The following is a 27456-nucleotide window of genomic DNA, read 5'->3' on the forward strand; positions in this document are numbered from 1 at the left end:
GAAGGCCCTGATGTAATGTAGTGTTTATAGCGCCCTCTGCCGGACAGATGATCATGATCCGCGGGACTCCTCCTCTAATGCAGCCCGAGCAGATCACACTCTTCCTGCGGTGTGTGTGACAGCAGCACTGGCGCAGTGTGTATGTCTTTAGTGTTCATCTGATTATTTCTTCTTGCGTTGAGTTTATTAATACAGCATCATCTGATTTACCTCGGACTACAGGACGGAGCGGGCGTCTCTAAAATGGCCAACAGAGATGATGAATACGATTTCTTGTTCAAAGGTAAATTCTGCATTCCCTCATACAGAGCAGAGCAGAGGGGTAATCATTCATAATCCACCCATTGTTTCGACTCATAGATCTGACAAGCATTTGAGAGTCTGTTGTATCAGGAAAGCTGTCTGAAATCATGCCATATTTAACTGTCTTTGACATAGCAACGCCCGCAGAGGCATCAATAACCTACATATCCATCGATCAGTTAAACATCTGTGTGTTTGATGGTGGCCTGCATGCTTTCACACCGGCTGGGATCAGGATATCTGGGCCTGAATGATGGGAAAATGAACATGATGCATTAAAGATGTGCCAAATGAAGCTTACATTAGGATCTTGGTGTAGCCCTGCATGTTTCGAAGGGAATTAAGACAAAATACGCTCAATTTTGGCTGTTTGCTTCGCACTGCTTTCTATGATACTGTATTGTATGATAATAATTAGGTCACATCATGATATTCTCTCCTCCAGCTGGTTTGTTACATTGTAACCGATGTTACTATGTTTCTTTGATTGTATCGCGTCACCGCCCGATCAAAGTCTGACGCGGCAAAACTGTTACATTTCGATTTTCACGAGATCAGCATTATATGTGGAACAAAGTTCGTCTCGACTTCCTAGCAGAACAACATAAGGATATCAGCAGCCATCCCTCATGACATCTCACTCACCCTGACCCTGAGCTGAAGGAAATCAATGCAAACTCATTCACTGATTTAAAGGAACAGCTCACCAGCGATCGGTAACTCACCTTTACTGTGGTAAACACAGCAGATGTTCTAGAGGAGCATCAGACTGGGTCTCGAGTAATGGGCCGTAGAAACAAGAACGTTTTCGAAAAGAAAGGACTGGAGAGAGAGAGAGAGAGAGAGAGAGAGAGAGAGATTTGAAAAAGTTCAAAATTAATTTTGTTACACTTGCATGATGAGTCAAATTATATATATATACAGTATATATATTGTTCCTCATATTACCATTTTGGTGGCTTCAATTCATAATGTTTTTTTTAAGCTAGAGGTGGTTTTGAATGAATTATTGGCTTGATTCAAAGAATATTTGCCATTTTAGGTATGTTTATGTACTCTAGAGCTGTGTTTCCCAACCCTGTCCCTGGAGGCACACAAATACTACACATTTCTGAACTCTTCCTCCTCAAACACGCCTGTTCCAACTCATCAGCTCATTAATAGAGACTCCGAGACCAGAAATATATGGGTCAGATAAGGGAGACATCCCAAATGTGTGTTGTTGCGCCTCAGGAGCAGGGTTGGGAAACACTGATCTAGAGCATATCAAGTTTTTTATATTTTCCAATACTGTGAAATATTATTACAATTTAAAATAGCGGAATATACACTACCGGTCAAAAGTTTTAGATTGTTAAGATTTTTTTATGTTTTTAAGATAAGTCTCTTCTGCTCACCAAGGCTGCATTTATTTGATAAAAAACAATTTAAAAAAACAGTAAAATTGTGAAATATTATGACAATTTAAAATGTCTGTTTTCTATTTTAATATATTTTAAAATTTAATTTATTCCTGTGATCAAAGCTGAATTTTCAGCATCATTACTCCAGTCTTCAGTGTCACATGATCCTTCAGAAATCATTCTAATATGATGATTTAGTGCTAAAAAACAGAATTGTGTAGAATTTTTTTCCAAAATTCTTTGATGAATAGAAAGTTCAAAAGAACAGCATTTATTTAAAATAGAATATTTTCTAACATTATACATGTCTTTACTGTAACTTTTGATCAGTTTAACTCATCCTTAATGAATAAAAGTATTGATTTATTTTATTTCTTTCCCCCAAAAATAAAATTAAAATTCTTACTGACCCCAAACTTTTGAACAGTAGTGTTTAATGTTACAAAAGCTTTAGATTTCAGATAAATACTGTTCTTTTAAACTTTCTATTCATCATAGCATCATGAAATAAAAATGTAAAAAACTGTTTTCAACATTGATAATCATCATAAAATCATCATAAATTTTCAGCATCATTACTCCAGTCTTCAGTGTCACACGATCCTTCAGAAATCATTCTAATATGATGATTTGATGCTCAAGAAACGGTTATGATTATTATCAATGTTGAAAACTGCTTCATATTTTGTGTAAAAAGTGATGCATTTGATTTTTCAGGATTCTTTGATGAATAGAATCTTTAGTAACATTATAAATATCTGTCACTTTTGATCAATTCAATGCTTCCTTACTGAATGAAAGTATTAAATATCTTCAAACAAAATCGTACTGATCCCAAACTGAATGGTAGTGTATGTTAACATTTTATTAAGTCATGACTGTAGAGAGATCTCAGTTTATTTATATGGCACATTTCATACACTATGGTAATTCAAAGTGCTTTACACTGAAAGGAATTAAAATAAAAAGTAATAAAAGCAAGGGAAATTAAAACAGTTATAAAAGGAATTAAAAGAGATATAAAGATGATACATAGCTAAACTTTCTCATCTTCCAAAACACTCAGAAAAAAAGGTACAAAAGCTGTCACTGTGGCGGTACCTTTTCAAAAGCTACACCTTTGTACCTAAATAGTGCATACAAGCCCCTCAAAGGTACATATTGGTACCAAACGTGTACATATTAGTACCTAAATGGTACATATTAGAACCCTTTTGAAGGTTACTGTCCCAGTGACAGCTTTTGTACCTGTTTATCTGAGAGTAATATCATATTTTTGTCTGTTTGTGTGCGTCCACTCTCAGTTGTTCTCATCGGAGATTCGGGTGTCGGGAAGAGTAACCTGCTGTCGCGCTTCACACGCAACGAGTTCAACCTGGAGAGCAAGAGCACGATAGGAGTGGAGTTCGCCACCAGGAGCATTCAGGTGGACGGCAAGACGATAAAAGCTCAGATCTGGGATACGGCCGGACAGGAGCGGTACAGGGCCATCACCTCTGCGTGAGTACAGGCTATAGCAGATCACAGAAGCCTCCATACAGACCAGTGGGTCACAACCTTTGCTGGGCTCGCCTTTTGTAGATAAATACTTGTAAAGGGGCGGTTGATTATGATGTCACTTTTCTAACTTTAGTTAGTGTGTAATGTTGCTGTTTGAGCATAAACAACATCTGCAAAGTTACAACGCTCAAAGTTCAAAGCAAAGGGAGATATTTGCTTTTAAAGAAATCGCTTTTTAAGGACTACAACAAACGGCTGGTAGAGACTACACCACATTCCTCCCGGGTTAGTGACATCACCAACCCTGACATTTACATAAACCCCGCCCCCGGAACACGATTTATAGATTATCAAGCCAGAATATGCTAATCAGTGACTAGAAGATAACTACACATAAGCTACATAAATTCATCAACTAACCATTCAGAAATGTTGTCTACATGTTGTCACTTCTTCTCGAGTCTCTCCATCTTTCTGACTCCGGTTTGAACATAAAAGGCTAAAAGTTTTTGAAATTTTCAGTGCATGTGTGTGTGAGGTAAAAGGACACTCTTGAAGCTCCGCCCCCTGTGCCGGGAGCAGCAGCTCATTTGCATTTAAAGGAACAGACACAAAAACGGTGTGTTTTTCCTCATCCTCAAAAAGTGACAACTTTAACATGCTATATAAAAATATCTGTGGGGTATTTTGAGCTAAAACTTCACACACACACTCTGGGGACATCAGAGACTTACTTTACATCTTGTGAAGCGCATTATACCACCCCTTTAAACAAGGGCGTAGATCTGGTTTGAACATTGGGGGGAGTTGAAAAATTATTCTGCATATTTTTCATGTGATCATGGTATAAATATTGGGGGGGTTGTAATGCAAAAATTAAAATATTGGGGGGGTTATCTCCCCCCCAACCCCCCCACAAATTACGCCCCAGCCTTTAAAACCTGCACCCAGATAAAGACACTCTCAGACCTTATGCTGGGGCCACAACACAAGATATTCGGGCTGATTTCTCCACGTCCGACAATCCTAACTTAAGTCACGATTATCTTGATGGTTCTACAGATTATCTTATCAGATTTTCCATAGTTGTGAGGTGTGTTAAGAGTGCAAACCTAAGAAAAGAAAATTGCAATGCAAGGAAAAGGCCAAATTATGAGAAACAGAAACGATTCATTAATTTATCTCGGTCTTTACGGCTATGTGTTAGTTTACCTCACCTCCCGATCTGAGCCGTTCCTTCATCCCGTGATCCTCATAAACTGAGCTAAGCTGTCGGTACCGGATACAGAACTGATTAGTTCATCTCTCGAGTCTTCGGGTTCGAGTCATTCGTTCATCACGTGACAGACCCATAAGCTGAGATATGCTGTCGGTACCGGAAACAGAACTGATTAGTTCATCTCTCGAGTCTTCGGGTTCGAGTCATTCGTTCATCACGTGACAGACCCATAAACTGAGCTAAGCTGTCGGTACCGGATACAGAACTGATTAGTTCATCTCTCGAGTCTTCGGGTTCGAGTCATTCGTTCATCACGTGACAGACCCATAAGCTGAGATATGCTGCCGGTACCGGAAACAGAACTGATTAGTTCATCTCTCGAGTCTTCGGGTTTGAGTCATTCGTTCATCACGTGACAGACCCATAAGCTGAGATATGCTGCCGGTACCGGAAACAGAACTGATTAGTTCATCTCTCGAGTCTTCACGAGTCTTCACGAGTTCATCACGTGACAAAAGAACAAAAGACTCAGAAGAATCAGATCCGAAGACTCGAGAGGTGAACTAATCATTTCTCTTTCCGGTACCGACAGCATATCCTCTATGGGACTGACGGGAAGAATGAAAGACTCGGACTCGGACCTAAACCCGAAGACTCGAGAGATGAACTAATCACTCTCCGAGACAACTCGGTAGTCCCGAGTCATATTAAAGATTTGTTTAACCCCCTGAGGTCTACGGTATCGCCGGCGATACCAGCTCGCTTTTTTTTTATTAGTGTAAAAGAAACTCATAAATACTCTGTTGACTTTGATTTTCCATAGGAGTTTCATACATCAATCGATTCTGTTAAATGTGTATTATTTTTGTGTATACTCACAATAAAAACAAAGTGTTGTGCTTTTTGCCAAATAAAGAAAAATAAACACGAAGCGAGTTCTGCCTTCTCTCTGCCAGTGTAGTCCATTCTGAAACGCGTCCGAAAATTAACAATAACTCAGCGAATACTCAGTCAAACAGACATACAGACACACAGGCATGAAGCTTGAATTCTCTTCTTTTAAATGAAGTAATTTATATAAAAAACAAATATTCTCATCTTGTGAAATCTGTATTAAAAGAGAGCGATTCCAGTCGAGCTCATCTCAGCTCATTACGTTATAATCGGCCCCACCCACGGAGAGCGCGCGCTATTCAAACGCAAATGACTGAGACGATCCTGTGAACGCCCCCATCAGCTCGAGAAAACACACAAGTTTATTTAGATCATTGTTTACACCGTCTTGCAGCGCTGTGAGGAATAATACTAATGGAAAATGTCCCTCAGAAGTGCGGGTATATCGAGGAGCGAGCTGAGGAATACTAGTAAGTTTTTTCCTTCTCACGTGAATTTCTTCACGTGGGTTTCTGTTTATGAATGAATAAACGGCAGAGATGCGCGCTGTTTACCACAGCTGGCAAAGACAGTTTAAATTTAAATCGCGTGTGTGAATGAATGATGATGTTTTAGCAAACTGCATTGCTATACTGAGATAAGTAAACATCGACTGAATGTTGAAATAAAATGTAGGCTATTTGTATAAGCAACGTATTAAACTGCAAATTAACAATATGCCCTAATATTTCATGAAAACAACGTTACAGTCAGACGAAATATGAAAGACAACATTTTGTTGACTAGATTTGGGTACAGTTTTTACTGTAGAATATACTGCCACATCAAATAAGCTTTTGTTTAGCAATTTCTATATATAAAATACTATTTTTGTCAAAAATAAAGTCATCAACTAAGATGTTAGCAGTTCCAATGTTGGTTATATTCAAACTAATGAATACATAGATAAAATGTAGGCCTATAATAATTTTTTTTACAAAGAAAGAGTACACTTGAAATATTGTTGAAATTGTAATTATTGTTGTAATTGTAACCGTTTTAATAAAATAGCAAAACATATTTACAAGATAGATGTAAGCAAAATCTTAAATGGTCAATATAAGTCTTCTTCTAAATATATCTTTTGTCCTTGCATTGGGGCTCAGTCAGTGTCACACCTGAATGAATGGCTAATTATGCAGAGTGGGTGTATTCTAAAGGCCAATTTATACTTCTGCGTCGGGTGCGCGTAGAAGGTACGGCGTAGCATACGCATTGACGTGTACCATACGTCGTACCCTTCGCCGTACCCTGACGCGCACCTCCTCAAAAATGTAACTACGCTTCGCGGCGACGCGGACCGCAAGATCTGTGATTGGTCGGCTGGATAGCATCGCATTTCCTCCTACGCATTTCCGGAATGATCTTCTGCACTCTGCACCGCCCGCCCGCCATTTTTAAATTCCGAAGATCAGTGAAGAGCCATGGAAACAGACCAAGTGACCGAGAGATTGCTTGAAGAAGTGCGGAAATACAGCCATCTGTATGACTCCTTCAGTCGCCATTGCTCGTAGAAACCTAAACTCAAAACAGCCGCGAGGAATGTAAACACAGTGGAACTGGAACATTAAAACCCACCCGCGCCAACTAGCGTTTCGGCGGTGTAACTGCAGAGCAACACAGACATTCGCAGAAGTATAAATGGTCACGACGGCGTCGCCTACGTGCGTAGCCTACGACGTACACTACGGCGTACACTCGACGCAGAAGTATAAATTGGCCTTAAGGTGTAAACCACTCCTCGTTCACGCCCCCTCGCATATTGGCTTTCCAAGCAAAACCTGTTTTACATCAATTTAAATCAATGTATGGTTTTATGTGAACGATAAAGCAAGACTATTTTCACATAATTTTGAAGAAAAAACTATAGGCGACGACATCCATTAGTCAAAAGTCTTATTGCCACATATTTAGTATGTGTTTTGTGGCCTTATTTCAAAAACTTTAATTTTTAGTTTTTTCGATAACCACGCATAAACATTATTCTCTCAAAAATGAAAACATGTACATACATGTGGCTCACATATTATTGTAGTCCTGTTTGTGCTATATAGAGTGAATTTACACCTTTGCCATTAATATGTTTATAAGCAACTGAAAAAAGCACAAATGTCAGTGTTCTGCCCTTTATCTCAAACGCCTTGCTTGAGTATGCAGTCAGATAACGCCTCCCAAAGACTACAGACACATGGATTGTTTCCAAGGTTTACTGCTGTCCAAGGAATAACGTAAAACTGTAAAAAAAGAAATACAAAATACAGAATCCTAAATGTACAGAGTCGATTACATGTTTGCATAAGCACAACAAAGGATTTTACATTGCATATAGTTAGCATCAACTATAACAGAAACAGATTGTGCATTCACGAAACAAAGAAAACTCAATTTACATCTGGGATATAAGATATGACAATTAAATACGCATAGGAATTATAATGTAGCAACATCTACATACCGAAAGTGCCTTCATCACAACTTAAATAAAGGAGCAATAGTAGCCATGACCGCATGCTCTTCTTTGCTGCTGGGCTCACGTTTGTGATGTCATCATATAAAGACTTTAACAATATTATATGCAATACCCAACTTTGAACAGAAGGGGTCACTTTACTACAACTTTTATATCAAATAAATGCAGAATGTTCATATAGAACAGCACACTCCCCGTCTGGTATTCAGGAAATACCAAACCTTCTTACTTGAGTGTAAACCTAAACGGTCTATTCCGAATCTTCATGGAGGAGGAGTACTATCTCATTAATAGGTCTCAGAAACAGTTTGGGTCCGTCTTTCCCAATGATTTTTACTTGTACTTTTCGAACTCGCCCATCTTGACTGGGGTAAGTTTCCGTTATGATGCCCAGGGGCCAATCGTTCCGTTTTGACTGAGAGTCCTTGAGCAGAACTATGCATCCTTTGGAAACGTTGGGCTGTTGGTGTTGCCATTTTCGTCGATGCTGTAGGGTTGAAAGGTACTGTTTACGCCATCTGTCCCAGAAAGTGTTTGCGAGGCTTTGCACAGTACGCCACTGTTGTTTGTACAGATCAGGCTTTCCAAAGTCCCCAGGTGGAACTGAGCTAGTACCAGTCTTTTGGGTAAGTAATGTGGCAGGTGTTAGAATGAAAGGATCTGTTGGATCGGTAGACACAGGTATCAGTGGTCTGTTGTTTATAATGGCAGTAACTTCAGCCATGAAGGTGGAGAGTACCTCGTGCGTGAGTTTAGAGGATGCCATCTGAAGAAGCATGGAGTCCAAAATCCTACGAGCAATGCCAATCATCCTTTCCCATGCACCCCCCATGTGCGATGAATGCGGAGGGTTGAAAGTCCATATGCAGCCGTGATCTGACAGGAATTGTTTCACCGCCTTTTCATCAACATTGGAAGGAATTTGCAGGTCTTTACACGCTCCAATGAAATTGGTCCCTCTATCAGAGCGAATCCGTTTCACTGGACCCCGGATTGCCAGAAACCTCCTTAAAGCATTAATGAAACTGGAGGTATCTAGGGACTCGATCACTTCTATATGAATGGCTCTGACACTTAAACATGTGAATAGCACCGCCCATCTTTTGCTTTCTGCATAGCCGCCTCTTGTCCTACGAGCAGATACTGACCAGGGGCCAAACACATCTAGTCCCACATGTGTGAAGGGAGGCTCTATGCTGAGCCTGTCAGCGGGCAGATCTGCCATCTTTTGAGTCTCGCAGCCCCTCCTGAGTCTGCGGCATACAACACAGGAATGGATGAGACTGTTCACACGTCTTTTGCCTCCTATTATCCAGTAGCCGGCAGATCTTATCGCTCCCTCTGTGAAGTGACGACCCTGATGATGTGTTTGCTCATGAAAGTGTCGTGTTAGAAGTAATGCTACATGGTTCCTACCAGGTATGAGGAGGGGTCTTTTTTCTTCAAAACCAAGATCTGCTTTGACCAGACGACCTCCGACCCTCAACAGTCCGCTTTGATCAATGAAGGGATCTAGTTTTCGGAGTGTGCTAGTTTTGTGAAGTGGTTTGTTCTGTTTGAGGCACTGCAACTCGTCAGCAAAGGTTTCCTGTTGTACTGCTCGTATGACAACAACTGTGCTCTGAAATATTGTGTCAGCACTAAGAGGAAGTTTGCAACAGTGCCATCCTTTGCATGCCTGAGGGGTGTCATTTTGACCCTGCTTATAAGAGCGTGCGATATGAATCAGCTTTCCAACAGCTCGGATCAGACGGCTCCAGTCCGAAAAGCGTTCAAAGCGATTTGAGACAGTGGTATGCAACACTGTTACTTGTGGGCGAACTTCTGGATCTCGATCAGGATCAACAAGTGCGAAGGGTTCTCTAGGGAAAGTCTCTGTTTTTGGATGATGCAAGAATGCTGGTCCACTGAACCAGATAGTGTCCTGCAATTTGGTTGGAGCAATTGGTCGTGTTGCGACATCAGCTGGATTATGCTCTGAGCTCACATAATGCCATTGTTCTGGGTTAGTGCTTGTCCGGATTCTCTGTACACGATTGCTTACATAGACATGAAATCTACGTTTCTCGTTGTAGATATAGCCAAGGACCACTCTACTATCTGTGTAGAAGGTGATCTCATCAAATTTGATAGCAATCTCTGCAATGATAGTTTCCATCATGTTCACTGCCAAGACAGCCGCACAGAGTTCCAGACGAGGTATAGTGTGCTCTGGTTGTGGCGCTAGCCTTGCTTTGCCTGTGATGAACCCCATATGACAGATACCATCTGAATCAACTGTTTTGAGGTAAGCAACTGCTGCTATTACTTTCTCAGAAGCATCTGAAAAAACACAGAGCTCCTTGAACTTGGCACCTGACAACGATGTGGGCCCATAGCTTCTTGGGACTTGTACATGTTGCAGTTCTTGCAGAGAATCTCTCCACTCCTCCCACACCTTTTGTTTGTTCACAGGTAAGCATGCGTCCCAGTCAGCAGCATTTTCAGTTAGCTCCCTCAGTAGTACTTTGCCCTGAACTGTGACGGGGGCCACAAATCCTAGTGGGTCATACAAACTGTTTATAACTGACAGCAGTCCACGCCTAGTGTAAGGCCTTCTATCCTTTTGGACGTGGAAGTTGAAGCAGTCTGTGTCCAGATTCCAAAGCAAGCCAAGACTGCGTTGCATAGGAAGTGAGCTAACACCTAAATCCAGTTCTTTCATTGAATTGGCGTAATCCTCAGATGGGAATGCTCCCATAACTTCCTTGCTGTTTGAAGCCAGTTTATGCAACTTCAAGTTAGATCCAGCCAGCATGTCTTGTGTCCTTTTTAACAGGTCGATTGCCATCTCTGCGGAAGGTAAGGACTTCAATCCGTCATCCATATAAAAGTCTTGCTCCACGAACTGTAGGGCGTCTTGACCGAATTCCTCTTGTCCTTCTTGAGCTGCACGACGAAGACAGTAAATGGCCACTGCCGGAGAGGGACTGTTCCCAAATACGTGTACCTTCATACGGTATTCCGTGACCTCGTTCTCTGGGTTATTTTCATGAAACCAGAGGAACCTGAGGTGGTTCCTGTCTGTAGATCGCACTTTAAAGCAGTGGAACATTTGCTGTATATCTACCATGAAGGCGACAGGCTCTTTGCGAAACCGCATGAGGACACCGAGGAGACTGTTGTTGAGGTCAGGACCCGTCAAGAGAACCTTGTTCAGTGATGCCCCTTTGCATTGAGCGCTCGAGTCAAAGACCACTCGGATCTGGGATGGCTTTTTTGGATGGTACACAGCAAAAGAAGGTAGATACCAACACTGTTCATTGGGACCAACTGAAGGAGCTATTTCTGCATGATCATTTTGGAATAGCCTCTCCATAAAGGCTATAAAGTCTTTTTTCATCTCAGGCTTCTTCCTGAAAGATCGTAGAAGTGAATTGAAGCGTTCCACAGCTTGTGGACGATTGTTTGGAAGATATTGCCTTGGCTGCTTAAATGGGAGTGGGGCAACCCATGAATTTTCCTCGTCTTTATAGACTTCTCTGTCCATGATCTGCAGAAAGAGTCTGTCCTCGATAGACTGAGCTGTTCTCTCGTCATCTTTTGTTCTCTGAAATACATCCCATTCTGCTAGTCTTTGAGTCCGCTCCTTGATAAGGGACTTGGTGAGTGACTCACTTTGGGATCTATCCTTTACAGTGTAGTTGTTAGGACATGGGTGAAAGTATGTAGACTGACCGTTTTCCATAATGTTGGTGTGGTAAGTTTGGATGAAAGTCGGTTTATGAACTTTCCCGAGGCACATGTCTCCAATGATTACCCACCCGAAGTCCAACTTTTGCGCAAAGGGAGCATTTGGTGGCCCATTTACTTGCTTATGGGCTTTGTGGACTCTGATCATATCTCTGCCTAACAGGAGAAGAATGGGAACATGATGATCGGGCTCTGGGATGTATTTTGCAAGATGTTTTAGGTGCCTGTGGTTACTAACTACTCCTGGAGTGGGGATTTCAGAGCGATTGTCTGGAATTTCGTTACACTCAAGTAGCACTGGTAAGGGTAAGACTAAGCTTCCATCAAAGGATTCCACTTGAAAGCCTCGTGCTAGCCTGCCTTCTGTTTCGACTGTGCCTGCGCATGTTTTGAGAGTGTAGGCTACGTTACACTCTGTAATGTCAAACAGATCGAAGAATTCTGATCTTGCGAGCGATCTGTTGCTTTGATCATCTAGTATCACATACGTTTTGACTGCCTTTTCTGGGTGGCCTTCAGGAAATACTTTTACGAGACATACCTTGGAGCATGAGCGTGGAAGTTGACCGTCTCCACACACCTCTGTACAAGCTGAGGAAACCTCAGATTCCACAGGTACGTCCTCACTCACTTTGCGATCCTCTGATGTCGGGAATTGTGGTTCTTTCGTCCATGGTGCTGGGCCTGGATGGAGCGCAGCCATGTGGGTAACGCTGCCACATTCTGAACACTTAACATCCTGATCACAGTTCTTTGCCATGTGGAATATGGAGCTGCAACATTTAAAGCATATGCCTTGTTGTTTGAGCAATGACTTTCTCTCTTCCATAGGTTTCATCCTGAATCCTCTACATCTGAACAGAGGGTGAGGCTTATTGTGTAGAAAGCACTGTTTTGCTGGATTTACCTTATTTTTTTGTTCGCTGGCAGCTGATGAATTCTCAGAGGAGACCTGTGTCTTGTGTGTGATGACAGCTCTGGGAAAAACAGATTTGTTTAACTGTTTGTTTGGTTTGCGAGTTTCTTCCTGTACAGCTGTGAGAAAGAAACTTGGATCGTTGCGCATTTTAGCTTGCTGACACACAAAGTCTACTAAAAACTTGAAGGGTGGAAAGGAAACTCTGCAGTCCTCTTTGTACTTAGATCCCACCGTGAGCCACTTCTCTTGTAAGCTGAATGGCAATTTCTGAATTATCGGATTTACTCCCCGTGGTGTGTCTAGATAGGAAAGACCCATTAGATTGCCATCCTGCTTAGCTGCTTGGTTCTCCATGAGCAAATCTCCCAGCTCGCGCAGTCTGTGACTGTCTCTGTTTGCTATTTTTGGGAAGCTCTCCAGTTTAGCGAATAGAGCACTTTCTACCATTTCCGGCGAGCCATATGTTTCATAAAGTCTGTCCCAAATCAGCCTGAGCCCTTGTAGCGGATGGTTAATGTGCACAGCTCTGATCCGTTTTGCATGCTCAGCTGACTCACACCCCAGCCATTTCACTAGCAAGTCCATCTCCTCGCTAGGTGAGAGGTTAAGGTCTTTAGTGGCATTTATGAAGGATGCCCTCCATGCTCTGAAAGTCTCTGGATGATCGTTAAACTGTGTAAGGCCGGTTGACACTAATTCACGTCTTGCGATAAACTTAACGACATCAGACATTTGATTATTTGCATACAGATTACCTTGATACTGTCCAGCTTGTAAAGGTGTAGCTGACTGAGTCTGATAATAGTCAAGCGGCACCCTTCTGTCTCCGCTCCTTTCCTCACTGCCTGGAAATGGTGCAGATCGTGGGTGGTACCCATCTCGAGGTGACCTGAAGTGTGACTCATGCTGAGCCGGGCATGGCAACTGTACATCCTTGGACTGCGAAATGGTAGGGTACTGCACACACTCTGCATTGACAGGCTGAGATTTGGGTGGTATGGCATAAAAAACTGGTTGACCGTCCTGCTGCATGTAGGATTCAGTAGTCTGTGGTTGTTGCGCTTCTGAAACAGTTATGCCTCCGTTATCATAAAACGGCCCATCCAGCACTGGCATTTGTGAATCTACAGCACTATCCGCTTGTTCCGATAAGTAAGCCTGTGTGCGTTCTATTGTATCCTCTATAGGTAGGTCTATTATGCTCGAATTTCCCCTACTTTCTTGCTCTGCAGCTGTTTCTAAAGCCTCTGCCTTCGCTTGTATGGCTGCAGCTTTTTTTTGCAGCCTTAAAGTCTCTAGTGATGCCTCAAGCTGTGCTTGTTGTATTTTAAGTTCACTTTCTTTCTTAGCAAACGCTATTTCCGCTTTAGCCGCTTCAGCCTCTGCTCTAGCCATTGCGGCAGCTGTGGTTATGGCCGATGAGCCTCGTGAGCGCCGTGATGAACATGATGCATTAGATGCTTGCCTCCTTGATCCAGACTTGGAGCTTGATTTAGACATCGTAGGAGGAAGATCACCTTATGGGCTAGTTTGCTCCCCGCCGTGGAGTTAGAAACTAGAAGTTGGTCACTGAAGATTTTCGTTTTACTGTTCTGCCCTTTATCTCAAACGCCTTGCTTGAGTATGCAGTCAGATAACGCCTCCCAAAGACTACAGACACATGGATTGTTTCCAAGGTTTACTGCTGTCCAAGGAATAACGTAAAACTGTAAAAAAAGAAATACAAAATACAGAATCCTAAATGTACAGAGTCGATTACATGTTTGCATAAGCACAACAAAGGATTTTACATTGCATATAGTTAGCATCAACTATAACAGAAACAGATTGTGCATTCACGAAACAAAGAAAACTAAATTTACATCTGGGATATAAGATATGACAATTAAAGGAGAACTTGGTAACTTTTTTAACTTAATAAAACTGTCTAGAAATCATTTGGATGGTTAAACAACCTGTTCTGGTGATATTGGTGACATTCCCCGCTCCCCCCAGCGTTCCCAGGCGGAAAACCAACCTTGCAACTTGCAACACTACCGTCCCGGCAAATTAGAAATTGGAAGTCTCGTGAGAAGCGAGAACTAGAACGAGAACGAGCGCGAAACACAAATTGCTTTACGGCAATTCGACATAAACACACACGCATGTATGATGTATTACCAGATTACCCACCTCGGTAGACATAGCTCCACGCGATACAGTTGGCTTGCTCCGATCAAAACAAACGCACATGAGCAGCGGTAGAGAGGGGGAGGAGGCCGCCGCAAGTGAGTTTTTTACGACTGTGTTGTGAAATATACGCCCCCCCCACAGCTGTAGGGGGAGCTCGTGGGGAAAACATGCGACAACAAAAGGGAAAATCAGCGAAGAAGTGACAAGAGTTCGCTAGAGTTACCGAGTTCTCCTTTAAATACGCATAGGAATTATAATGTAGCAACATCTACATACCGAAAGTGCCTTCAAAACAACTTAAATAAAGGAGCAATAGTAGCCATGACCGCATGCTCTTCTTTGCTGCTGGGCTCACGTTTGTGATGTCATCATATAAAGACTTTAACAATATTATATGCAATACCCAACTTTGAACAGAAGGGGTCACTTTACTACAACTTTTATATCAAATAAATGCAGAATGTTCATATAGAACAGCACAGTCAGAACACCCCCAGGGCCCAAAAAAACGCTCAGGACTCCAGAGGGTTCAAATGAACGAATCGTTCATGATCACTAATGGTCTGATTACTTGCACCTGTGTGTGATTAACTCGTTTGTGTTTTCACACACTCATTGCGAAGTCTAGTATGTGTCACACTGCAATTCTGTGTTTTCCTGTGACGTGGTTTTTAATCTTTTGTGGTTTTCCCTGTATTTTTTTCTTAGTGATGGTAGAAACGAACCGTTTCGATGCGTTTTAAATGACACACACTGGTGACCCCTTCTGGTCGAAACAGTGTAAATGCAATAAACTCAGGCCAAACATGCATAAAAACACCTTTTACAAACCCATTTCAAATGTTTCATTGAAAAGTAATTTCTATCAAATGCAATTAACTAATCATCTAAATAAGATTGAATATCAAGTGTGTTTTTATCAATTTCCAGGACTTGTTTTGTTTGTTCCATCATGGATTGGCTCAGGTAAACATGCCAATAAGAGACCATTAACTACTATTATTCCTTTATACAAATGTCTCATTAAAACATCTACAGATGTATAAACCCCATAGACATGTTCAGTGGTTCGCCGCTGGTGATTCGTGGGTTCACAGAGATCATCGCCCCCTACTGGTGAACCATTGACATTTTTTAACGTTTTGAAAGAGTATACTGAAATCATGTGACTTTGCAGTGTTGACTTTGTCAATGTTTTGAATTCGCCCATCACTAGTTTGTCTACCCTGTGTTTTGTCCTATTGCCTGTTTCTGGATCATGGTTCTGGATTACCCTAATAAAGCTGCATGTGTCAGAGCAGTTCGTGACAATTACCCACCGTTGTACTGGTGAATCCGGGGGCGAGATATAATGCTTCATATTTTCTGTCTACAATAGACGTGACAAAGCCAACATTGCAGATCCATGTGTCAGAAGTTGCGCACGTTATTTGATCCGCATGTACATACTATGTTCTTATTATAGCAATTACAATAACTTGGTAACTGAACTTAATCTTAACCCATGTATTTACCTTATATTACCAGTACTTTCTTGGGTATGTACACTGTAAGTACACGTACTGTAAAATAAAGTGTAATCTCTTTTATTTTTATGTAACCTGGATTAAAAATATGCAGGAATCAAGTCAAATTTGTTAAACAGAACAAATATTCCACAAATGGGAATTATTTGCATTTGTGGCTGTCGGTGAACAGGTTTGGTTCTGATTCGCTTGGACCAAAAATAACATTTGCATCCTTCATCTCAGCCATTAAATTATTTTTATTTTTTAGGTCACGCCTTACAATAAGACTCCATTAGTTCATGCATTAACTAAAATTAACTGACATTGAGCAATTCATTTGTGACGGTATTTATTCAATATTAGTTGATAAAAAAACAACCGTTCATTGTTAGTTCATGTCAGCTCAGGTCCATTTAATAATATCAGCAGATACAGCTTTTGATTTAATGTTTTTTTTGTTGTAAATGTTGAAATTAACAATAACTAAGATTTATAAATGCTTTAGAATTATTTTTCATTGTTAGTTCATGTTAACTATTGTAGTCAACATATGTTTATAATAAAAAAGATAATTTTGTCGTATTATCTCACAATTCTGATAATAAGCTCGAAATTGTGGGAAATAAAGTCAGAATTGCAAGATGTAAACTGACTTTTTTCCAGGGTTGGAAATTCAAAATCAATTCCAATTCTCTAATCGGAGACTTGTAATTAAAATTTCGATTCCTCTTTATCAATTCCTCCTTGTGCATTTGAATATTTCAAGCACAAGACGACGTGCGCACAGTAAGCCGCCTCTCATACTGTATAGTGCACTTCTATTCCACGTCTTTTTGCACTTGAACAGACAATTTCACACTAAAAACATGTCAAAATATCCTCGTAAACACAGTAGGTTATGTCTTAAGTGAACATAACACACGTGTAACAGTATATTGGATCCGTGCAGCTCTTAAAGTGACAGCAGCGTAAAATTCCTGCCGTCGTCTCTATAATAACGATAATCAAACAACAAAAGACAAAGAGAAAATTCATACGGAATAACTTTGTAATTATTGTAATGTATATTTTATTTATAAAGTGCAGAGTTATTTTACATTTGTCACGATTTGGTTTTGTTTCATGTCTGTCATGTGATCCCCTGTTCTAGTCATGTGATCCTGCCAAGTGTCCTGTGTTGTCATTGGTTCATTGTTCACCGGCGTCATTAGTCTTGTGTGTATTTAACCCTCATGTTTGCCATGTGTCCTTTAGAGGTGGGCGATACTCCAAATTTCGGTATCGATCCGATACCAAGTAAATACAGGGCCAGTATCGCCGATATCGATACCGATACCAATACTTTTTCATTTTAAAAGCATGCACTTGAACTTATGCACTTTCCTGTGCTAGAGCAGTGTGTCATGATTTATGAGGTGAATGCATCATTATATGCTAAATCTGAATACGTTTTCATGACTACTAAATATTTTGTGATTTGTGCTCTCAACTCGCCTGTAATTATTAGTCAGTGACTTTTACAAAACTACCCTAATTATATTACTAGCCTACTAGTACTAGTCTACTGCAAAAGTTTGGGGTCTGTAAGATTTTTTATTCTCTTCTGCATTTATTTGATCAAAAACACAGTAAAAACTGTAATATTACAATTTAACATAGGCTATCTGTTTTCTATGTCATACTAAACTGTAATTTATTCATGTGATCAAAGCTGAATTTTCGGCATCATTACTCCAGTCATGATGATAATTCATTTTAATATGCTGATTTACAGCTCAGGAAACATTCCTTATTATTATCAATGTTGAAAACAGTTTCATATTTTTTGTGGAAACCATGATGCAGAATTATTTAATGAACACAGTTGAAAGAACAGTTGACTGTCACTTTTGATCAATTGAATGCATTGATCCTTGTTGAATAAAACTATTAATTTCATTAAAAAAAATCTTACTGACGTCAACATTTTGAACCGTTATATACACTTTTGCTTTGTTTATAAAAAAAAAAATACCCGATTGTTTCTCTGTCATCTAAGCAAGGCTTCGTTTCCCAAACGCACTGGTCCTGTGAGCTCAGCGAAGCACCAGCATCGAACGCTCTGTGATTGATTGGTCTCGTCTTGTATCCAGATGACTAGGAGAAAAAGTTCTAGCCTACACAATTATCCGCTAACATTCGCTTATTTTTCCACTTAGAAGCGTATTTTACGCACTGAAGTGCGTGCTAAATTAATAAAAAATGACTGGTAAAAAAAAAAAAAAAACACACATTTGGATCGATATTTTTATGTGAGGATCGATCCTTTTCGATACCACGTCAGTATCGATATATCGATACTCAAGGATCGATCTGCCCACCTCTAGTGTCCTTGTCAAGTATTGTTTGTGATAAGCGTCATGTTTCTGCTTTGAGTTCATGCCTTTATTTTATGTTTGGTAAATAAACTTCACTTGTGTTCTCTACTAAAGACAGCCTTCAGTCGACCTCTGTTACAACATTTGATTCGTTTCTGTTCCCGGATACCTGAAAATCTTACACTATTTATATCTTTGTTCAGTTGTATTTATTTGTGCGATTGCTAATTTGTTTATTTTGTTCTTTTTTAATTACTTTTAATTTACTTGTCTTTAATAATGCTTGGAATTTATATTAGTTAGACTTTGCTATGGTATTTTTTAAACCATACGCAAAAAAATCCCTGTGTGCGTGTTCTTAAGCCTGTTTAAAGGGGTCATATAATGCCATTTTTGTACAAGCTAATATGATTCTTTAGGGTCTAAATTAAAAGTTTGTAATATACTTTAATTAAAAATTCTCATTAGTATTGTAGGAAAACACTAATTTTACCTGGTCAAAAACAGCTCTGTTTTCAGCACGCCGTTTCAGTGCATGTGTCTTTAAATGATAATGAGCTTTGCTCACCCCGCCCCTCTGTTCTGTGCGTACACCGTTTGTAACACAATAACCACGCGTTGTTCATTATAAACGTGGGATTATGAATTATATTGAGAACGTCGTACATAGAAAACATGCTGTAATGTACCCTGAGTGTAAACCTTAGATGCATTCATCGTGAAGCCTGCAGCAAGGTTTGCAAATTTCGCAAAGATTAATATATACTAATATAAAGGTTAATAAAACATTACACTCACATCTTCTGGAGGTTCAGCAGGAACACGTTGGTACCGATCCGTTTTTTCTCGTTTGTAAAGCTGTCTGGTGTGAAATGATTCGCGTAAACATGAAAGCATGGACGATCGTGGGGAATCCCCGTGAGGGAATCCCCGCGTCAATCCTTTGGGCATATTGCTTCAAAAACAAAACTCAGCCACTGCATCTATAACGGCTCAGATTTAGGAACATCCAAATGACTGCTGTGTTCCTTATTACATCTAAGAACAGAACACCACAATCGTGTAGACGCCATTCTACTCCAGCATATCAACAATGGCGGACTGACGGCTGTCACAGCTTGCTCAGGGCGGGTCTTGTGTTGAAACACGGCTGTCAATCACAATCGCGGGAGGGGCGTACGATCTTATGACGTCACAATATCGAACGGCTTGATTTCATAGATGGTCAAACATATAAGGAGATTAAAACAAAACCACTGGATGGATTTTAATCATGATAGGATGGTTGTGTACAGGCACTGCCAACAGACATTTCAGTGCAATCAACTTGTAAAAGTGCATGTACCATTATATGACCCCTTTAATAAATGGGAATTTCTTTTTTTTCTTCTTTTTTTTTTACCTTATTCAAATCAAAATTAGGAATCGATAAGAATCGGAATCAATAAGCAGAATTGGAATTGTTTAAACGATATCCAAACATTTTTTCTTTTTAAAACAATCGTGAGTTTATATGTCGCATTCTGACTTTATTTCTCACAATTTCCAGCGTATAGTCTAAATTCTTACAAGTTTTAGTGGAAACATTCCCTGTTAGCTGGGTAAATAAAATAAAAAACTAGTGCTGTCAAACGATTAAAATATTTAATCGCGATTAATCGCATTAATGTCATATTTAACTCGCAATTAATCGCACATTTTTATCTGTTCTAAATGTCCCTTGATTTCTTTTTGTCCCATTCTTTTTTTCTCATTTTAATGCTCTTATCAACATGGAACTGTGGATCGGCTTGCTTTGTGCAAATGTTTTTTTTATTGAAAACAACACTGGCATATACTGTAGTGTTCAGTGTCACACTAACGTTCTCACTCGGAGCAACTAATCGCATTAGAGAATGCTTGGCCATCAAGTGGTGTTTCAGACTGGACGTGCTGCGATGATTGCTCAGTTCACAATGACAAAACACACAGATCACTTTGGTCTCGTCAATGGAACCATTTGGCAACTTTTTAAAAGTAAACTTTCCATTCAGAATCTGCGTCTCGTGCTCGCCATCCACTCAAAACATAACGTTAGCCTGGGAGCATGTCTATGTTCCCACAGCTCTATGTTCCCACAGCCCTATGTTCCCACAGCCCTAACCCTAACATACCTAAACCTACCCCTCACAGGAGGGAGACTTGTCTGGGATGTAATTGGGCTATCCCTGTACCAGTACAAGCACTAAAACTTACCCTTCATAGGGGATATAGTTAAATGAGAGAACATATGGTTGTGGGAACATAGGGCTGTGGGAACATAGGGCCTAATTTTCAAAATTTTCAGTAAAAAAAAAATTCTTAGAAATGTGGGAACATAGGGCTGTGGGAACATAGGGCTGACCCCGTTAGGCTACTACTCTTTGGTCTGTTGTTTTGTGTCCGGTCTAGCTAGATCCGGTGTGGTGTTGTAGTTTTTCTAACATTATTAGTTGTTGCAACAGCATGTGAAAAAAACAAAAAAGTTTGCTAGGCCAAAAAGAACGTACATCTCGCGGGAAAAAAATGGACGGCGTTAAAATGGGTTTGTGTTAATGCCGTTAATAACGCGTTTAAATTACAGCACTAATAAAAACTAAACCTGAGCAGTAGTAATAGTGATGCTTACCTTATGAACCGCACTAAACAGTGTTTCTCACCTGCGCAGGTATTACCGTGGAGCGGTGGGCGCGCTGCTGGTGTACGACATCGCCAAGCATCTGACCTATGAGAACGTGGAGCGCTGGCTGAAGGAGCTGCGAGATCACGCCGACAACAACATCGTCATCATGCTGGTGGGGAACAAGAGCGACCTGCGACACCTGAGGGCCGTTCCCACCGATGAGGCGAGAGCTTTCGCAGGTACAGAGAACACACACACACACACACACACACACACGCGAGGATCCTGAGGGGGACAATATGCAGAAACTTCTGTTTGTGTGATCGCTGTTGGACAGCATTTGAGACTGACAATAGGGTGACAATGATTGCATGAATTTACTTAAATTATTCTATTAATTAGTAGTGAATCAATTAAATTAATTTATGGTAATTTACTGAATTATGCCATTTGCTTCATAATTTTCTAAATAAAAATAGGTATTTAGGATAAGAAATTAATATGAAGTATATTAGTAATCAGAACTGATTATTGCATTGCACACAAACAGAATGAAACATCTGGGCAAATTTTTCATTAAATCGTCACTGGGTGAGTAAGAAAATAATGCTTTTATTTAGGAAGGATACATTGATAATGTTCATAATGTTATGAAAATTTCTATTGCAAAAAAAAAATGCTGTTCTTTAGAGCTTTCTGTTCATCAAAGAATCCTGAAAAAATATTCCAACAAAAATATTAATCAGCACAAACATTGGTAACAATCATAAATGTTTCCTGCGAAATCATCATATTAGAATGATTCCTGAAGGATCATGTGACACTGAAGACTGGAGTAATGATGCTGAAAATTCAGCTTTGATCACAGGAATAAATTACACTTTACTATATTATCACATAGAAAACAATTATTTTAAATTGTAATAATATTAAAAAATTTTGACTGTATTTTTGATCAAATAAATGCAGGCTTGACGAACAGAAGAGACTTCTTTCAAAAACATTTTTTTTTAAATCATAACAATCCCATTATATGTGATTATATTTGCACTGAAACTCATTCTGCTTGTGTTTCATATGAAGGAGGTCCGTTATATTTTTTAAAAGCTGGTGATATTAAACACCTTCTGCTTTCTTCCAGAGAAAAATAACCTGTCATTCATCGAGACGTCCGCTCTGGATTCAACTAACGTGGAGGAGGCGTTCAAGAACATTCTGACAGGTACACACACATATGAAACGCTTCCTCACTGCAGCAATACACCAGCTAACATGAAACCAGTGGCGTGTTATGCAACTTTAAACCTGCAGCATCTGAGCTGTGATTGCCTGCCAGGAATTATAGGATTTTACAGAGATATTTCAGACGGGAGTGTAAATATTCACACTTATAATAATGCGGTTAGATAACGATTCTTGACTAAATTATGCAATGCATCATCAAGTCTAAGATGTCACTATATTTCACGTTCACAGACTCAAAAATGTAACGTAATACATTGAGAGCAAGGTTATTATTATTAACAACAACTAACTAAACCTAAAATTATTATTTATTTATTTTGTTAATTGAAATAAAAACATAAACATAAAAAATAAAACATAACTATTAGATGCAAAACTTTAGCAATGCTGCTGTGGCAACAAACTAAATTGAAACATTAAAATGACTAATTGTCCAAAATGTAAAGTTTTAGTCCAAAAACTAAAACTGAAAAAAAATTGAATAGTTAAAAAAAAAACTAATAAAAATGGAAAAGATTAAAATGCAAACTGAAAACAAAAATATAAATAAAAACTATAAAAGTATATAAATAATACTAAAACCCATGTAGAAATATTTATTATTAATAATAATAATAAAGGAACAAGAGAAAAAAACATTAAAATTAAAACTGAAAACAAAAATAATAGCTACTTAAAAATATGAACAAAAACTATAATAGTATATAAATTGGGTCAAACTAAAGTGTGACCATATTTATATACGATTATAGTTTTGAAGTTCTAATTAATATATTAAACTCCTAATCACTGCTTATTAATAGTTTAGGTTTTGGGTCGGATTAAAGTATGTAGAATATGCACAATAAGGCATTAATATGTGCTTTATAAGTACTAATAAACAGCCGATATAATATGCATGATAATGAGCAACTAGTTAATAGTGAGAATTGGACCATAAACTAAAGTGTTACCATACATTATACTTGGTTCTTCCATATTTTGGAAGACTGACTGTATGAATGTTTTAAAAACCATTACATTTATTCATTTAGCAGACATTTTAATCCAAAGCGACTTACAAATGAGAACAATAGAAGCAGTAAAGCTAACAATAGGACAACAATATGCAAGTGCTATATTGTCACTATATCTAGCTGCTATATATCTATATAACATCTATATCTATCTGTGTTAGCATACAGCATGATAACCTGCTGGTAAATGAGTGACAGGTGAAGTTAATGCAGACATTTCTTTACTCCACTTTAGTGGACGGTGGGAAAAAGGCCTCTTTAACGATTTTAACCTTTGCACTGGTTTTTATGGGATTGATATATGGAGATATGTGTACGCCGGTCTCTAAAGCTGTCGTTTTTAAATCAAACTTACATGTAAAATACAGATAAGATGGAAAAAGAACAATTAATTCCGGAAAAATCTGGAAATTAATGGGTTTATAATAATCATAAAAATCAACAGATTAATAGCTAATATAAAGCTATTTTACAGTGACTTTGAACAAGGCTCATCCACTCACAACCAGTGTTGGCGGCAACTCATTACAAGTGACTCGAGTTACGTAATCAGATTACTTTTTCAAGTAACTAGTAAAGTAACGCATTACTTTTAGAATTTGCAACAAAATATCTGAGTTACTTTTTCCAATAAGTTACTTTGTTCTCCCATGTATTGACTGACAGCTCTCCTGTCCTCATGTTGAGACTAATCGAAGTACAGAGGCGGTGTGTGTGTGTGTGTGTGTGTGTGTGTGTGTGTGTGTGTGTGTGTGTGTGTGTGTGTGTGTGTGTGTAAACATGATGGTTATAGTAGTTCTAGACTAAATGTGAGCGTGCATTTACTCATCTCACTTGCACAAACAAAAAAGATTCAATATTCCTCAAAATGAATAAAATCAGTGAAATGCAGAATCAGAATAATATGCAATCCTCCAATAACTTAATATGTTAAATAAAACACATTTTAATGCATTTAATCTCACTTTATTGACCAATGTACTTGCTTCTGACCTTCGATGATTCAGTTAAACCATAAGCAAAAATGATTATAGATTTTTTTATTTATTGGTAAAGTAAGTGCAAGTCTTTCTTCTCCTGCATCTATTCTTGTGTTATCCAGAACAGCAGAAGCTGAAAGGTTTTTGGAAATTGAGATTTATACATCACGAAAAATCTGAATAAATAAGCTCTCCATTGATGTGTGGTTTGTTAGGATTGGACAATATTTGGCCGAGATACAACTATTGAACATCTGGAATCTGAGGGTGCAAAAAAATCGAAACATTGAGAAAATCTCCTTTAAAGTTGTGCATTTATGTTCACGATTGTGCAGCATTCAATCACAAAAATAAATGTTTTATATATTTACGGTAGGAAATGTACAAAATATCTTCATGGAACATGATCTTTACTTAATATCCTAATGATTTTTCCTAATGAAGTAACGCCAAAGTAAAGTAACGTATTACTTTCCTAAAAAAAAGTAACAAAGTAACGCAATTACGGTAGTTACTTTTTAAGGGAGTAACGCACTATTGTAATGCATTACTTATTAAATCAACTTTCCCCAACACTGCTCACACCTCTCCGTTCTCTCTCTCTCTTTCTCCCGCATCTGTAGAAATTTACCGCATCGTATCACAGAAGCAAATCGCTGAGCGATCGGCCCACGACGAGTCGCCGGGAAACAACGTGGTGGACATCAGCGTCCCGCCGACTACAGACGGGCAGAAGGGCAACAAACTGCAGTGCTGCCAAAACCTGTAACCATGACAACCAGCCCCACCTGTCACTCATCTCCCACTCCCTCCACACGTCGTGCCGCTAACGTGATACATTTTATCTGTGTAATATATATATGTATATTTTTCCTTTTGATAGCTTGTCCACTCGCATACACACATACGACTGACGTGAGTAAACTTTTACAGTATCTGACTGCGCTCTGGTTTTTTGGCTTCAAGACTGGCCGTGAAAAGGGAAGATCAGAAAATATTGGACATTTTTCCTTCTGTTACTATCAGGTGAATTTTTGCAGTATTTCCCTCTAATACTCAGTAATGCAAAAAAAACTTACATGGTATATATATATATATATATATATATATCTATATTAGTGCTGTCAAATCGATTAATTACAATTAATCACAATTACTTTAAATGCAAACACCCAAATATGTATGCATATACAGTATATATATATATAAAAAAAAAATATATATATATATATATACATATACACACACACACATGCACAAAAAATTTATATAATATATACTGTATATAAATATAATGTATATACTACACACATGATATATAAATAAAAACTTTTATGTTAGATATAATTAAGCGCAATTACTAAATTTTACAGCACTAATATATATATATATACTCTACCGTTCAAAAGTTTGGGGTCAGTAAGATTTTTAATGTTTTTAAAAGAAGAATCTTCTGCTCACCAAGGCTGCATTTATTTAATTAAAAATACAAACAAAAACAGTAATATTTTGAAATATTATTCCAATGTAAATCAGCTGTTTTCTATGTGAATATACAGTAAACTGTAATTTATTCCTGTGATCAAAGCTGAATTTTCAGCATCATTACTCCAGTCTTCAGTGTCACATGATCCTTCACAAATCATTCTAATATGATGATTTGATGCTCAAGAAACATTTATGATTATTATCAATGCTGAAAACAGTTTTTTACATTTTTATTTCATGATGCTTTGATGAATAGAAAGTTCAAAAGAACAGCATTTATCTGAAATCTAAAGCTTTTGTAACATTAAACACTGCCGTTCAAAAGTTTGGGGTCAGTAAGAATTTTATTTTTATTTTTGGGGGAAAGAAATAAAATAAATCATTATCAATACTTTTATTCGTCAAGGATGAGTTAAACTGATCAAAAGTTACAGTAAAGACATTTATAATGTTAGAAAATATTCTATTTTAAATAAATGCTGTTCTTTTGAACTTTCTATTCATCAAAGAATTTTGGAAAATTGTACACAACAGTTTTCAACATTGATAATAATAATGAATGTTTTTTGATCATCAAATCATCATATTAGAATGATTTCTGAAGGATCATGTGACACTGAAGACTGGAGTAATGATGCTGAAAATTCAGCTTTGATCACAGGAATAAATTACAGTTTAAAATATATTAAAATAGAAAACAGTCGTTTTAAATTGTCATAATATTTCACAATATTACTGTTTTTTTTACAGTTTTTTATCAAATAAATGCAGCCTTGGTGAGCAGAAGAGACTTCTTTTAAAAGCATTAAAAAATCTTACTGACCCCAAACGTTTGAACGGTAGTGTATATATATATAGTTATCTTCTCCCCAACACTGATGCTTTGGTTTTGTGAACGTTAAGGGAACATTCCATTATATCTTTAAACATTCTGGGAAACGTTACTGTTGAATGTTCCGTGAACATTCTAAAACCATGAGTAGTAACATTTAAAAATGTCAGAGGAACGTCCAACTGAAACACTTCAGAAAATTATAACACTCCATGAATGAATGTTTTTGTGTTGAGGATTATTGAAGTCCAGAGATAAAGCTGCTATGAGTCTGATATATCCTGTCCGAGTAGAACACTATCAGAGGTGTGTGTGTGTGTGTGTGTGTGATATTTACATCAGAGAGGAAGTCCCACCTTCACACAACATGACATACAGTAACTAACAAATACACTCATGTGGAAACTGTGTAAGACTAACAGATAATAACTCATTACCTGAAATAGCTGTTGTAGACCGAGCTCATCTCTCACAGCACTATTTATTTGATTTTATATGCATATTCTTTTGAATTTTTTTGTATGCATTGATTTTTTAAAGTGTGTAAGTTCATTATATACATCATACACACCTCAATGTCTCTATTTGAAGTCTCATGAATGCTGTTCTGGAGGTTTGCTGTGAACACACACACACACACACACACACACACACACACACACACACACACATGCACACACAACTCTATTTGTAATTATCAACATTTTCAAATTAAAAATAAAATGCTTAAATTGTGAA

General features: G+C 38.5%; 1 protein-coding gene across 1 annotated transcript; it reads left to right on the forward strand.

Moving 5' to 3' along the window:
- The first annotated feature begins 84 nt into the window (after window positions 1-84).
- Window positions 85-27456, forward strand: rab11bb (RAB11B, member RAS oncogene family, b). Its single transcript, XM_082173255.1, has 5 exons — window positions 85-283; window positions 3011-3206; window positions 21203-21396; window positions 22299-22379; window positions 25022-27456. Exons 1-5 carry the CDS (start codon window positions 244-246, stop codon window positions 25165-25167), a joined length of 657 nt encoding a protein of 218 aa, XP_082029381.1. The 5' UTR covers window positions 85-243; the 3' UTR covers window positions 25168-27456.

Source organism: Leuciscus leuciscus (genome assembly GCF_965113295.1).
Source record: "Leuciscus leuciscus genome assembly, chromosome: 6".
In the NCBI taxonomy this organism is placed as follows: domain Eukaryota; kingdom Metazoa; phylum Chordata; class Actinopteri; order Cypriniformes; family Leuciscidae; genus Leuciscus; species Leuciscus leuciscus.